We start from the raw sequence: 13,909 nt of genomic DNA on the forward strand, positions 1-13,909 counted from the left end.
AGGCTTGAATACTGTTTGAATCCCAATAGGACTGGCTGAACGGCTAGGTGTCCAAGGAAAACTCAGGGCTCAGGTTTGGTGACTGTCCCTGGAGCATTCAGTTATGTCTCGATGAGTGGGTGGAGTGGAGGAGGGCTGGTGAGGTTCTCGCACAGGGGGGCGAGGTACCTCTGGAGAAAAAGGCCCCCTCGGGGAAATGGCGTGTGAGCTCAGCCCTTTCTAGGTGATGTTGCAAGCTAAGGCGCTTGCTGATTTGGGGGGCTTTGGGGCTGTGAGTGGGAACTGAGAGTGACTTCAATCCTATGGGCACTCTTCAGAGCCCACATAGCAAAGAATAGGACACAGTGTGGGCAAAAAGGTTGAGGCCTTAGAGGTACAGGGTGACTCTGGAGCCCTGGAGGCAGCTTAGCAGGTGGAGAAAGGAGAGGCCTGGCTGGGAGACTGAAGGGGAGCCGGCAGCCCTGCAGAGCTGGAGAAATACTGCATTCTCCGCTAATGGGGCCACTCCCTCTCCCTTTCTCTCCTTTTTCAATAAAATGAATATGCAGATTCTTAATACGAGTCAAAGGTAATTTTAACGAGTCAAAGGTAATTTTAAAGACCCAATGACTTTGGTGTGTTTGCAGACACGACCCTCTAATTTCTCATCTCTGGTGAGGTGAACAGATGTCAGAGCTCCGCGAGATTGGGTGCGGAAGCTTTGGGGAGGCCCGAGGGCGAGGAGGGCTCGTTCTCTACCTGATGGACAGTCTTGTACACCCACCCCTTCTGGGCCTGTCATTCTATTCCACACCTCAAGTCCCACCCCTCCCCTTGGGGATTCTCAGCACCCTCTGCTCACCTCATCTGAGAAGTCTCCTCTACTTGAAACCACATAGGATGCTGTTTAAAAGGTAACTTGGTTCATGGGGTTCCTGTTTACCATTATACACTGGCATCCACTCTGGTCCCCGTGAGTATTTCTCACGACACAGTGGACTTCGATGGCTAAACTCTAAAACATATGCTGAGCCCCCTCCTGGCCTGACATCCTTCTTTCTGGTTGCTTCTTTTTGTTTGTTGGAGCCCATTCCACTGCTTCAGGACAAACCAATCTCCTTAACTGCCCTGGTGTTTATCAACTCGCCCAATTCACTGCAACACATTCCAAAGCATTATCTTCTCTTGGCACATGGAGGCCCAGTGACACCCACACCATTCTCCCAGAACCTCAGCATTTTATCATTTCACTCCTCCAACCTGCCTCTGTCCTCCAAATACAGGCCTAACATATTCATTTGGTGGAAGGAATGTAGACACCCCGGTCAGTGAAACTTGGATTTAAATCCTAGCTTGGGTCCTTCCAAGCTGTATCATTTTGGGTGAATCACATCACCTGCCTGGGCCTCCATCCTGACCCGAGATGATGGCTACTGACCTTACAGAGCTTTGGGAAGGACTGGTTAACGTTCATGCTTCTTTCCATGATCAGCCTGTTTTTTAAATCCCAGTTACTCTATGGTGTTTTTCTTTCCATAATCAGGCTACAATATAACATTTTGGGACAACTCTCAAAATATGGACTTCCAAAAATACGGTTTTAAATGTGTTTAAATGGCACGACGGAGGACTGGCTGCTGTCTGGGAAGCAACCTATCTTAGAACTCACCAACATTCGTGAGTCTTGCCGCAGATTACCTTAACATGACATGCTTTCACGTTGTGTGTGTGCGCATGTGTGTGTAGACACGTCTGTAAGCTTTAACAGGCTCTGTGTGGAATGTCAAAGCTTTGAATAGAAACATAACCTTATGACTCTTATTGAAGTCAACAGAAATCCTATAAGGGTTTGTATTTTATTGGCTTCTATATTCTTTGTATCAATTTTCCATTGACAAGATGCACAACTCCTGAACTATGTGATACAAGCCCCAAAGCCCGCAGTAGGTCGGGTGGATCCGGATTTTCCTACTGCTGCTGGAGAGTGGAGGCGACACGTGGCACTGAAATGGAGGAAGGAGTCTGTCCCTGCTGGAGGAGCCCAGAGCATGTCCCTTGTGCTCTGTCTTGGGTCCTCTTTCATAGCTTGAACTGGCATTGTCTCCAGCTGGGCAGTTGAAATGGCTTTCATTACAAACCAAGTCTGGAAGCCAGCTGGATCCCTGCCTCCTTTCTTCTTGGAACAGAAGAGGACCCAACCTGCTCTTCCAGAAGCTTGCTAAGATATTAGAAGTGAGGTTATGCGGAAGTGAGGTGTGTCCTATCTTTGAGAAACTTGGGATCATAGAAGGGGATGTTTTTTGAAATCAGAGTGGGAAATACTCTTACAGAAAAGAACACAACTGAAAGCCATGGGGACATTTGATCTAAAGCTGAATTTTCCTCTCAAGCGTCTCCAGGGATTTCAAAACCGGGCACTCCTCATCTCCAGGTACTTCCTTGAGGCCTGGGCTTTGCGAATACATAAACATGGATCCTGGATGTCGTCGTGTAAATACAACCAAACAGGACTGGGGCATCTAGTCTACAGTCAGCTGTGTGGGAGGGAGCTAGACACGGAGGCTCCCCTTCTCAGAGGCAGCTTCACGACCTGCCAACTAATGAGACAAGGAAAGCAGTGTGTCCCAAGCTTCCAGAACCACAGAACTCACGTGGGAAGCTTGTTAAACCTACAGCCTCCTCACTTCCTCCTTGGAGATTTGATTTAACGGGTCTGTGATGGGACCAGGATTTGCATGTCTAACAAGATTCTTTATCATTTACAGAAGTTTGGGGAAATACTGGGCTAAAACCTGGGCCTCTGCCTAGAGCAGTGGTTTTTAACCCTGGCTGCCCCTTACAACTACCTGGGAGCTGTAAAATACCCGGATGCTTGGGCTGTGCCCCAGACCAATGATGGCAGAATCACTGAGAATAGATCCCAGGTGCCTTTAAAAAAATAGATGAAGGGGCGCCTGGGTGGCTCAGTGGGTTAAAGCCTCTGCCTTCGGCTCAGGTCATGATCCCAGGGTTCTGGGATCAAGCCCCGCGTCGGGCTCTCTGCTCAGCGGGGAGCCTGCTTCCTCCTCTCTCTCTCTGCCTCTCTGCCTACTTGTGATCTCTGTCAAATAAATAAATAAAAATCTTAAAAAAAATAGATGAAAATAGAGATTAAATGGAACCCAGGTGTTGTTTTTTTCTTTTTAAAGTACTCCAGGTGGTTCCAATGTGTAGCCGAGGCTGAAAACCACTGTCCAGGGCATCGTGACATAAAAGCATCCTTGGCTAAGAAATTACCACAGCTGAAAAAAATGGGGACTAAGAGAATCAAAGAAATAAAGTTAATACTAAACAGAGATTAAGGGAAAAAGAGAAGATTTGGAAGGATAAGAGAAGGGAGTCCTGTATTTGTAAAGGTGATAGATAATTCTCGATACTATGGCTCCTCCTGGTTCCTTTATGCTCTAGATCAGGAAGTCTACAGCAAACTTCTTTTGTAAAGGACGAGAAAGTTAATTTTTGAGGCTTTGCGGGCCTCACAGTCTTTATGGCAAGTAATTGGCTCAACAGTTGTAGCACAAAGCAGCCAGATTATAGGTAAACAAATGAATTTGGTTGTGTTCCAAGAAAACTTTATTTATGGACACTGAAGTGTGAATTTCATATAATTTTCATGTGTCATAAAGTGTTCTTCCTTCGATTTTATTTTCCATTCTTTAAAAATGTGAAAACCATTCTTAGCTTGCAGTCCACAATGATGGGCCTGGATTTGGGACTGGATTCAGCCTGTGGGAATGTAGCTTGCCAAGCCCTGTTCTAGGTGGAGACAACTGAGGGAGCCTGGTATGAGAGGAAGGACGGGAATGGGTGTAAAATGCAGGAAAACCATTATCTTGATAAAACTGTTCGTTTAGGGAAAGTCTATGTAAAGCACTCCTAACAGGGCTGCATAGTAGGTGTTCAAAGACGGATATTAACATTGAGTGGATGGATGAATAAAAAACACTCTCATTGTGCACTGTGACTAGCCTCAGAAAAAAAAACAGTTACATTTCTATTGTGCTTCCACGTTCCAAGCACTGTTCTAAGTGCTTTACATATTTTAACACATTTAATCTTTCCTAAATCCTACAAAGTAGGTACTATTATTATCCCCATCTTAAGGAATTTTTACTTCACTAAAAAAATCTGATAATTATATTTTGATGATATCCTCTTCCAAGATCTTAGTTGAAAGCAGTCATTTCCGACCCGTGGCAACGTCAGCCCACGTTGGGGGGGAGGGGGGACACGGGGCAGTGTCTGGAGACCTTGTGGTCGCCCCGCTCCGGGGTTAGAGAACGCTGCTGGCATCTAGTGGACAGAGGCCAAGGCTGCAGCTGAACATACAATTATGCCCAGGACAGTCCTCCTCCACCAAGAATCACTCTGCCTAACATGTCAATCGTGCTGAGGTTCCGAAAGCCTGATTGAAAGACAGCGTCAAGTGCGAGCATACAGGACCACATAGCACAGCTCAGCTGGTCAGCTGAGTCATCCTGGCCTCGCACTTGGATTTTCCTTTGCTGACTCAGGTGACAGGTGTGTAGCTGGTTGAGAAAGGCCAAAAATACAAATGCCCTCCCTCGTCTGGCACCGTGCCACTGTGGCTGGGGAGAACAGAGCTGACCTGAGCCTGAGCTCACCTTCGGCTTAAAATACCATGAAACAGAGAAGTAGAAAGCCAACAGCCGAGCCATTTCTTCCATATCCAGAGGCTATTTCAGGGATGATCTTTATCTCTGGGCACTGAAGCATCCTTGCCGTGATTGTAGGTTACTGTGAGTGCTTTCTGCTGCCTTGCTTGGCGTGTTGTTTAATTGTGTCTGAGCAAGAAAGGTTGTTTGATGACACTCCCAGGTTGGCAGTAGTCACACACTGAGGATCCCCCCCCACCCACCACCCTTTAGTGGTGTTACTTCTGACACACTGCTCAGCCCTTACCCTTCAGGTGTCCCCCAAACCCAGGACTGGCATCGAAAATGGGCAACTCTGATCCAGCGCTCATCCATCCAGAACACAGAAGCGTTTTAGAAAATGACATCTATTTTCCTGCTAGACTAGACTCAGCCTCATCTCACCTCTATTTCTGTTAGTTCTCACTTTTACCATTTCCTTTATTTTCTGCAAGGAGGAGAAAGGCAGATGCTGTGGGAGCCGCCTCGCACACTCCGCACGTCTTGCAGAACCCCTGGGAAAAGCTCTCATTCCTGCCTGTGTGATCCTTCCACTGTGGGACTCAGAGGAAGCTGCGTACGTGCACGCAAACCTGACCTTGGCTCTCCGCGGTCACCCGTGAGTAAGAAGAAAAAGGAAGATGCTTACGGTGTAGAACCAGAACTTCACGATGGGTGCGTTGTAGAATTCATAGATTTTTCTGCCCAGGGGGATCAGCCGGTGTCTGCTCTGAACTTCCTCTTCATCCTTCTTTCTGGAAGACTCCCCGTTGTTGCGTCCCAACATTGCCTACAGTGGAAGAGAATCAATACCATCACGGCAGGGCCCCGGAAAGCAGGTAGTTCGATGTGCTCATTTTACCGATCACGCATGCATGCTCACAGAGCTGGAGGGTGTTCCAGGTCCCTAGAGATTCAGACGTTGTGCCTTTCCTAAGTGTGCATTTGCATTATATATAGAATCAAGGTTTTGGCCCAGGATGGAAGCCTTAGGGAGAGCTCTTGATCACTCTCTTTTCTTCTACCTTGGGAGCTCCAGAAGATGCCCAGGGTTCTGACAGGGAGAAGTAGAGCCCGGAAAGTCCAGGCATCTTTCTTTTTCTTCCACTCCCTCTCCCCATACATGTAATGAGACAGGCGGATCTGGATTCGAATTCTGTCTTCACTCAGGCTAACGACTCTTAAGGAAAAAATACACTGGGCCAGTAATACCTAACTTACCCAAAGGTTATGAAGTGTTCCAGAAGCTAAGTTATCTGAAATGCCTGGAGCTTAGTTAGGTTAGAAACATCTCTACCCTGAGGCATAAACCTTGGCTCCTTGTTTTCAGACCCCATAAATCCTGCATTCCTGCTGGTATTAGTTTCGTGGCAACTCCTAGGCACACGGCCTTCCTCTGGGTGGGACAGTCCGCCAAGTGGGACTCGGAGAAGCAGGGCCTGACCTGGAGAGGCCTTGTCTCCAAGCTGTTGGAAGTTTCTTTACAAATAGAATTGTTTTCTTCTCACTCATGGCAATGGCAGCAGCAAAAACAGTCATTAAACAGCACAAAAAAGGCAGAATTTGAGAAAAGACAGATGCATGCCTGTTTGGGCAGCAAGTGACAGGATGAGTTCCCAAAGGGGGGGCTGGAGATCCTGCTGCTGAAGAGTTCCACACTTTGGGTCACTCAGAAGGAGGACTGAATCCTCTCTTGGATACTCGGCACCCATGGCACCTTGGGAAAATCTTTTAAGCTTTCTAAATCTTAGTTTCTTATCTTCAAATTGGAGGTAATAATAGCATCTTTTATAGGATTGGTCTATAAATCAATAAGCATCTGTCCTCTTAATAAGAGCTCAGTACATTCCAGCTGGTGTTTACAATGAACTGAGACTTTCTTGGGTAATCGTGACTGAAAGGATCTAGTTGGGACTCTCTCACCAGAAAAAAAAAGTGTTATCAGGGTCTAATATAACATAACTTATTGGCTTCCTTCCTTCCTTTCTTCCATCATCTCTCCCTTTCTCCCTTTCTTTCTCCATTCCTCCCTTCCTTCCTTCCCTTCTCTCTCTCTCTCTCTCTTTCTTTTGGTTCCATGCCCAGCATGGAACCCAACATGGGGCCCAAACTCACAACCCTGAGATCAAGACCTGAGCCGAGATCAAGAACTGGATGTTTAACTGATCGAGTCACCCAGGTGTGTTGGCTTTAACTCTTTCAATATTATTCTAAGGAAAGGTTAGTTTTATAATACTTGGGAAATGACATTTTTATTTTACTTATTTGTATTATTTATTATTTATTTTATTTTATTTAAATTTAATTAATTAACATGTAGTATATTGTAGTTTCAGAGGTAGAGTTCAATGATTTATCAGTTGCATACAACACTCAGTGCTCATTCGAGCAAATGTCCTCCCTAATGCCCATCACCCAGTTACCCCATCCACTACCTACCTCCCCCCAGCAACCTTCAGTTGGTTCCCTAGAGCTAAGAGTCTCTTATGGTTTGCCTCCCTCTCTGTTTTTGTCCTATTTTATTTTTCCTTCCCTTCCCCTATAATCCTCTGTTTTGTTTCTTAAATTCCACATATGAGTGAAATCATATGATATTTATCTTTTTCTGACTGACTTATCGCACTTAGCATAATACCCTCTACTTCCATCTACATCATTGCAAAAGACTTTTTTTTTTTTTTGAGGGAAATGAGATTTTTTTTTTTTTTTGAGGGAAATGAGATTTTTATTAAATGTGATAACAGGGCATATCTTTCTAACTGCTCAGAGACTGACAAGGATTTGGGACAAGAAAAAGGACCGGGATTATAGAAATTATTATAATTATATTATAGAAATAATTTGTTTATCTTGAATTTGAGAACCAGATAATTCTGGCTTCAAACCACCTTACTCAAGACATACATATATAAGTTTCAACTACTTTTGTCATTGCCTCAACTATCTAACTACTCACATATATAACAATAAATGATAAACCTGTAATCTGTGGGATTTCTGGAGGAGGTAATGAGGCAACTTCCATTTCTTTCTTGGACTCTCTGGCTAGAAGTTTGCCTTGACTTAATGAATAGGTAAGATCCCATTTGATGGCCCATCCAAGCCTTCATTTTGGTCAGTGAGCTGGGTCAGCCTTCACGATGAATAGAGCACATTAGACTTCTATAAATATTGACCGCTCACCTCAAGAAACTCCGACGTTCCATGATATTTATCCTTCTATAATTTATAATTTATGTAACATAATTATCCTGCCTCTGTTCTACTTCTTTATCTGCTCAACAGTACAGTACTATTTGGAGACATAATAGGACTTTAGCAAAGGCACCTTGGAGAGTTTTAGGCATCTTGGAGAGTGACATCTTGGGGTAACCTCTAGGGATAGTGGCTTCCCTCAACAGAGTTGAAACAATGCCCTGGGTCCGTGGACAGGCTGGGACTTTAGTAGGCAGAGTGCAAAAACACTCATCCCGCAATGCAGGTAACACAAAAACAAAACACCACAGCCGGCCTGGCCTTTATTATTCCAATAATTCCCAAGTGAATGCTTTTTAAAAACACTTTTCTTTCATGGATTGAAGGAAAGCATTTTCCAAAACTTCATTAATTCTAGCCTAAACAGCTCAACTGACTGATTTTTTTGATTTCTCTTCCCAGTAGCCAAACATTTCCTTTGACTACATTCCTTTAGCGGAATGTAATAGGGTCAAATACAGGCAAAACAGCACAGTATGGATTGGAGAAATTTTTGCTGGCTGGACACAGATGTCGGGTCTGGGAAAGATCTGTGAAAGGCTACCGAGATGAAACTGAGACTCATACTCGTGTATAATTTTGGAAGGGCCAGGGAAAACGTCCCAGTCCAAGAAAAGAGATGTTGGCTTAACACCGAAGTCCAGATAGTGTTCCTATGAAAAGAGTGGAGGTATCAACAGGCTGCATTCTTCAACCCTCCCTGCGGTGAGACAAGAACAGTGATCCAGCAGTCACAGAATTGTCCTTGGGGTCAAAGGAAGCTCCAGCTTGAAGACAGCTGCTGTTCAGCCCTGACTTTACCAGCCCAAAAATCCCTTCTTCCATTCCTCCTAGCTCTTTCTGCCTGTGGGGGAGAAGGCCAGGCAGTACTCCTCGTGGGCTGGCTTTTACTCGGGTGTACAATGGGGGGGCTGACTCTCTGGGAACCAGACTTTGGTCCAGGCCCTCAAAGTTCTACCCAGAGCAGGAGAAGGGAGCTGCTTTCATTGTTGTCTTGCTTGGGACCCAACTGCAAAGAATGCTGATCCAGCACTTGGCTGCCTTCATAGGCTCCTTCCTTGGGCTTCAAGGTCATGTCATCCTTGATGCAGGAGGCCCATGCATTATTTTTGGATTCTTTCTGCTATATGGTAGACCGAACCTGCATCCCTACATTTGAGACTAAGAAGAAATTCTCTGCATCCCTGAGCCTACAGGCCTCCAAGCATGACCGATGGGATCTCTATACCTGGGTTCTAATCCTGGCCTTGCAACTAATTAGCTGGGTAACCTTGGGCAACTTCACTTCTCTGAGTCTCAGCTTCCTCCTCTGTAAGACGGGATAATAACAGTATCTACCTCATGGGATGGCTGGGAGGATTCCAGGAGTAGGTGCACATCAAACATTTGTCACTGTGATCACAATATTTGCAAACATTTATCAAGGCTGACTGTGTACCAGGCCCTGGTCTAGAGAATTTGCATGTATGCTTCTTAGACTGAAAAACTACCTGTGAGCTAGACAATGTTCTTATTCCCGTGTTAGAGGTGAAGGAACCATGACTCAGGTCCCACAGTGCATAGGTGCTGGGGCAGGATTCTGGGTCCAGGCTGTACACTCTTTACCCCTCTACTGAAGTATTTGGTAAAGACTTGGTACCATGACTACTACTGTTTCTGTTCATGACTAAAACATCGTTCCCTCTCCTTGAGGGATGTAGAAGCCACCATTATGGTAAACTCTTTAGGGAGACGGTCTTCTGATCCTATCACAGAGGCAAGCAGACCCGTCCACTCGTTTTTATAAGAATCCTGAAATGAGGGGTGCCTGGGTGGCTCAGTGGGCTAAAGCCTCTGCCTTCGGCTCGGGTCATGATCCCAGGGTCCTGGGATCGAGCCCCGCATCGGGCTCTCTGCTCAGCAGGGAGCCTGCTTCCCTTCCTCTCTGCCTGCCTCTCTGCCTACTTGTGATCTCTGTCTGTCAAGTAAATAAATAAAAAATCTTAAAAAAAAAAATCCTGAAATGGAAAACAAACTTTCTTTATTTCTTTCTTTTTTTTTTTTTTTAACTCTGTGAGTCAAAAACTGTGAATGATTAATCAATCAAAAGACTGGTCAGATGCCTATGCTCTGCTGTACTTGGGGTTGGGACTGTTTCCTTTAGGAAGGAAATATTGTTGATCTGGAAGAAAAACTATTCACAGGGCGGTCCCACCAGGCTAATAATGCAAAGGGCCTTTTGTCACCCGAGCAAAACCCATTTTTGTTTTCTCTCTTTACAGGTTTTTTGGGTCATCACAGTCATGGTGGGGGAGGGCGGGGGATATCAAGGAAGTCCTACGGAGTTGTTACTTGCTGTCTCCAAAACTCTGAAGCCCTGTCTGTCCCTCTAACAGCAGGTGATATTTTTAGACTTTGGATACAATCCAGTAGCAGTCACGCTGCTCGGGTGGGGGTTGCAGGAAGCCGTCCCATGCCCAGCTGCCCTGTTCCCCCTGCAGAACAAAGCAGCCACTTTCTATAATTATACCAGGGAGAGCTAATAAAAGCCTTCCATACAAACCTCAAAATTCAATTAGTCCTGCATTTGTGGGCCTGACCCTGAAGAGAGAAAAAGGCGGAGCATCTGATCACCTGCACGGTTCCAGCCCAGGGAAGCTGGCTGCTCCCATCGCACTGATGCCTTTGCCTCCCTTGTAGGCTCAGTGCCACCTCCCCTGCTTGTGTATAAAGCATTGCCCGTTTGGAAAGCTGAAGGTGCCTTGCTTTTCAGTCCTCCTGGGTGGCCCTGTGCCACTGACTCTGGCTGAAGGATTTTGCACAGAAATGGACATTAGTGCACAGAGAAGCCCCTTTTGTAATACCCGGGTCTCAAGCCTTTAAGGAAACACCTGGTTGGAGGGTGAGCTCGGGAGTGACTGAGTCTTAAGCCGTAGTGACGGTTCAGGTAGGTTAGGGTTGCTGCCCGTGGACCATGACCGTGTGGTTTTCCTTACTGTCAATTCCATGTCCTCTTCATCTTTTTCCTTCGTGGGCTTCTCTGGCTCTTCCGGTTCCTTCTCTTGAAGGTGGATTTCCTGGGCCTGAGACATGTAGGGCATGTCGTCTTTGTTCTTGAACTCCAAGCTGAGAATTGAAGGAGGAAGTAGAATTCCCAGAATTACCTAAAGTAATAATAATGATAATAATAATAATCACATTTAAAGGATTAAGATTAGGGCGTTTTTTTGTTTGTTTTTCTTTTTTAGAATCAGAGGGCCTAGGATGGAGAGAGAGTGTGTGTGTGTGCACGCGCATGCAAGCGTGTGCACATGTGCGTGTGTGCACTGTGCGTGCCCTGAGCAGGGACCTGCATATGTTACTGCTCAGGGGGTCACTCTTGCCTGTCTGAGAATCTGTCATGCACCACAGGAGCTCATCCTGAGTTTGGAGAAACAGAGCATCTTGCCCAAATACATCTTACCCAGTTAACATCCACTTGGCATGAGGGAAACCCAGGAAAATGACAGAACCTGCCCAAGGCCACAGTGGGAAAGAATTCAGATTTTCCTTTAGCCATCAGCACTTGGTTTTGCGAAATCAATTCCTACATACATCCCCTGGCATTTATCTGCTAACACGTCAAGCGGAGGTGATTATGCATCATGTGGTTATCTCTGTAAAAGAAGGCTGTCCTCAGTTGACCTTGAGGAAGTCCATGTGGGAAAGCATGTTTTCATTCCAGAGGACTCGCCTGGCATTTGCTACTATAGCACAGAAACACACACACACACACACACACACACACACACATGCACACACACTAGTGGGCTCCTTTTTCACCACGAGGAACCTGGGGGCTCAGCACTGTGTTCCTCTCAGGTATAAAGGACATGGTTCCACCTCCATGTGATGATAATAAATCCATGCACCCTTCTTCTGAGAGGACAATCTCATTCTGCCTTTGAATGAAAATCCGGGCATGTGACTTGGGCTCCCTCAATCTTCTCCCGCCTCTCCTCTCAAACACTAAGCTGGTTCTGCTGTCCCAGACTTCTGAATACGAGCATCCTTGGAGAAGCCGCGCCAAGCGGAGGGGCTCAGAGAGATCCCGAGCAGTAAGTGAAAATGATCCTCAAGTAATGAGGCAGGGACAGCCTGTGCTTGAATGCCCACAGGGACTTGGGAGCAGCCAAGGGAAAAGGGAAGGAGGTGACCCTGAGGTCGGGGTGACTGGCAGGCCTGGGAAGGCTCAGGTGGCTGGCTGGCAGCCTTCAGGGGACATGACACCCCGTCCTCGGAGCGGAGAGCCAGGCTTGGCAGTCGCTAGCGGTGTGGCTATGAAGCACCCATGACCCACGTCATGGAGCCCTTCTGCGACTCTGGGCCAAGAGCTCGTGGGAAGGGTGGTGTGGGGGAGGGGTGCTGGGTCCATCAGGGTGGCCTCTGGAATGCTTGGTCTGATGGCCCTTCTGCTTGGCTCTGACCTCAGGGTTACCCAGACCAGGTAGCTCCAGGTAAATGTGAGCCTGACTTCCGTTGTCACAGCCACAAACTCTCCACCGAGAAAGCATTTGAAAACATTCTTTCCATCTTTCCCTCCCATTTTTTCTCTGTACGTCTTTCAGTTTAAGGACTTCCTTGTGAAACATTAAGGAAAACATAAAGAAGCGACGCCACGAGTCGTCCCATGTCTTGTACTTTCCAGCCCAGAGCTTACCGCTACAAACAACTGACAGTGTATCCTTCCTCGTTTCTTAACAAAATCACAGACAGATATAACTAGGCACGTACATGCTTAAAAAAACCACAGACGGACTCAGGCTTTATATAACTGGTCTACCACTTGTTCCTCTTCGCTTATGAATAGATCGCGATGATATGGCAACATCTTTACCTATAAATCCGTCTCCTTTTGATTTCAGTTTAAAACGTTTCTCAAGCACAGCTGCTAAGAGCCGGTGTCCCTATGACACGGTGCAAAAGACGGCCGAGGCCCTGGGGCGTGGGCAGCCAGGACAGGTTGCCTGGTGAGGGGTTCCTGGTATAGCACAGCTTGTGCCAGAGCGAGTGGTACTTTCTATAGCACCTCTGTGTGCCCATCACCTCCGGATCTTTTGCAAAATACTAACGTCTGGGCATGCCGTCTCTAGAAGTTCTGACTCAGAATTTGGGGTAGGCCCTAGTCTCTATATATTAACAAACAAACAAACACAACCCACTATAGAAGAGATTCCGGTACACAAATGGGGCTTCAAATCACCCTCCTGAGACCAGAGAAAGCCCAGCCCCGCCGCAGACTTGGCTTGGCGAGCACCAAACCAGCCCTCCGCGCCTCCCAGCCAACAGGCCCTTCGGGGCGCGCTGACCTTGAGGCCTGAGTTCTTGCGCATGCGCAGCCGGCCCATCCACATATCCGTGAGCAGCATCTGGCTGCACGTGTGCGCGATGAAGTCGCGGTGCTTCGCCGCCACGGCGAGCTGCAGGCAGGTGGCATTGCTCCAGTTCTTCAGCTCGTACGTCAGCAGCTTCATGGCCAGCTGCTCATCCTGCTTGTACGACTGGTCGAGGAGCTCCACAGCCAGCTGGCCGAAGTCCCTGGAAGACAGAATGCGAGGGGGTGTCTTTCGGCCGTCTTGGAGACTTAGATGACGGAAGCGGGGACCAGGGGGCCAAGCCACGGGAGGTGGTTACTGGGTGGCCTCGTTGTCTCTTATAGGGTCTGGTCTGTTCCTTCGCTCAGCTAGCTGACATCGGTTAACATCTACTATTGCTGGGGGCATCAGTCAAGCAGGCTGTCGTTCTGGTACTCAAGGCCCCCAACTCAAGGCTCTGGATGGGGGAGGTAGACTGAAAAAAGCAACAATCAGAGTACAGTAGGTCTTCTTAAATGGGACAGGCCTCAGTTCCTGTTGGAGGCCTCTCAACCCCGAGGGTGTGATCTTGGGGAGGTTACTTAATTCCCCAAGAGGATGAAATACGATCTATGTAGCTTGCGTACTTCTCTATCTAGCACTGTGTGC

General features: G+C 47.0%; 1 protein-coding gene across 22 annotated transcripts in view; it reads right to left on the minus strand.

The window, feature by feature from the left end:
- TRPM3 (transient receptor potential cation channel subfamily M member 3) overlaps nt 1-13,909 on the minus strand; it is a gene marked incomplete at its 5' end in the record, with an annotated part of 786,868 nt that overhangs the window by 65,837 nt on the left and 707,122 nt on the right. For 21 of the 22 annotated variants that reach the window (XM_080819682.1, XM_080819679.1, XM_080819696.1 and 18 more), the window contains 3 exons: nt 5,323-5,463; nt 10,904-11,071; nt 13,256-13,484. In XM_080819682.1, coding sequence (XP_080675808.1) covers nt 5,323-5,463; nt 10,904-11,071; nt 13,256-13,484 — 538 coding nt within the window. The remainder of the gene's footprint in view (nt 1-5,322; nt 5,464-10,903; nt 11,072-13,255; nt 13,485-13,909) is intronic. The other variant, XM_080819688.1, reaches the window with a different exon arrangement.

Source organism: Martes martes (genome assembly GCF_963455335.1).
Source record: "Martes martes genome assembly, chromosome: 12".
Taxonomy (NCBI): Eukaryota; Metazoa; Chordata; class Mammalia; order Carnivora; family Mustelidae; genus Martes; species Martes martes.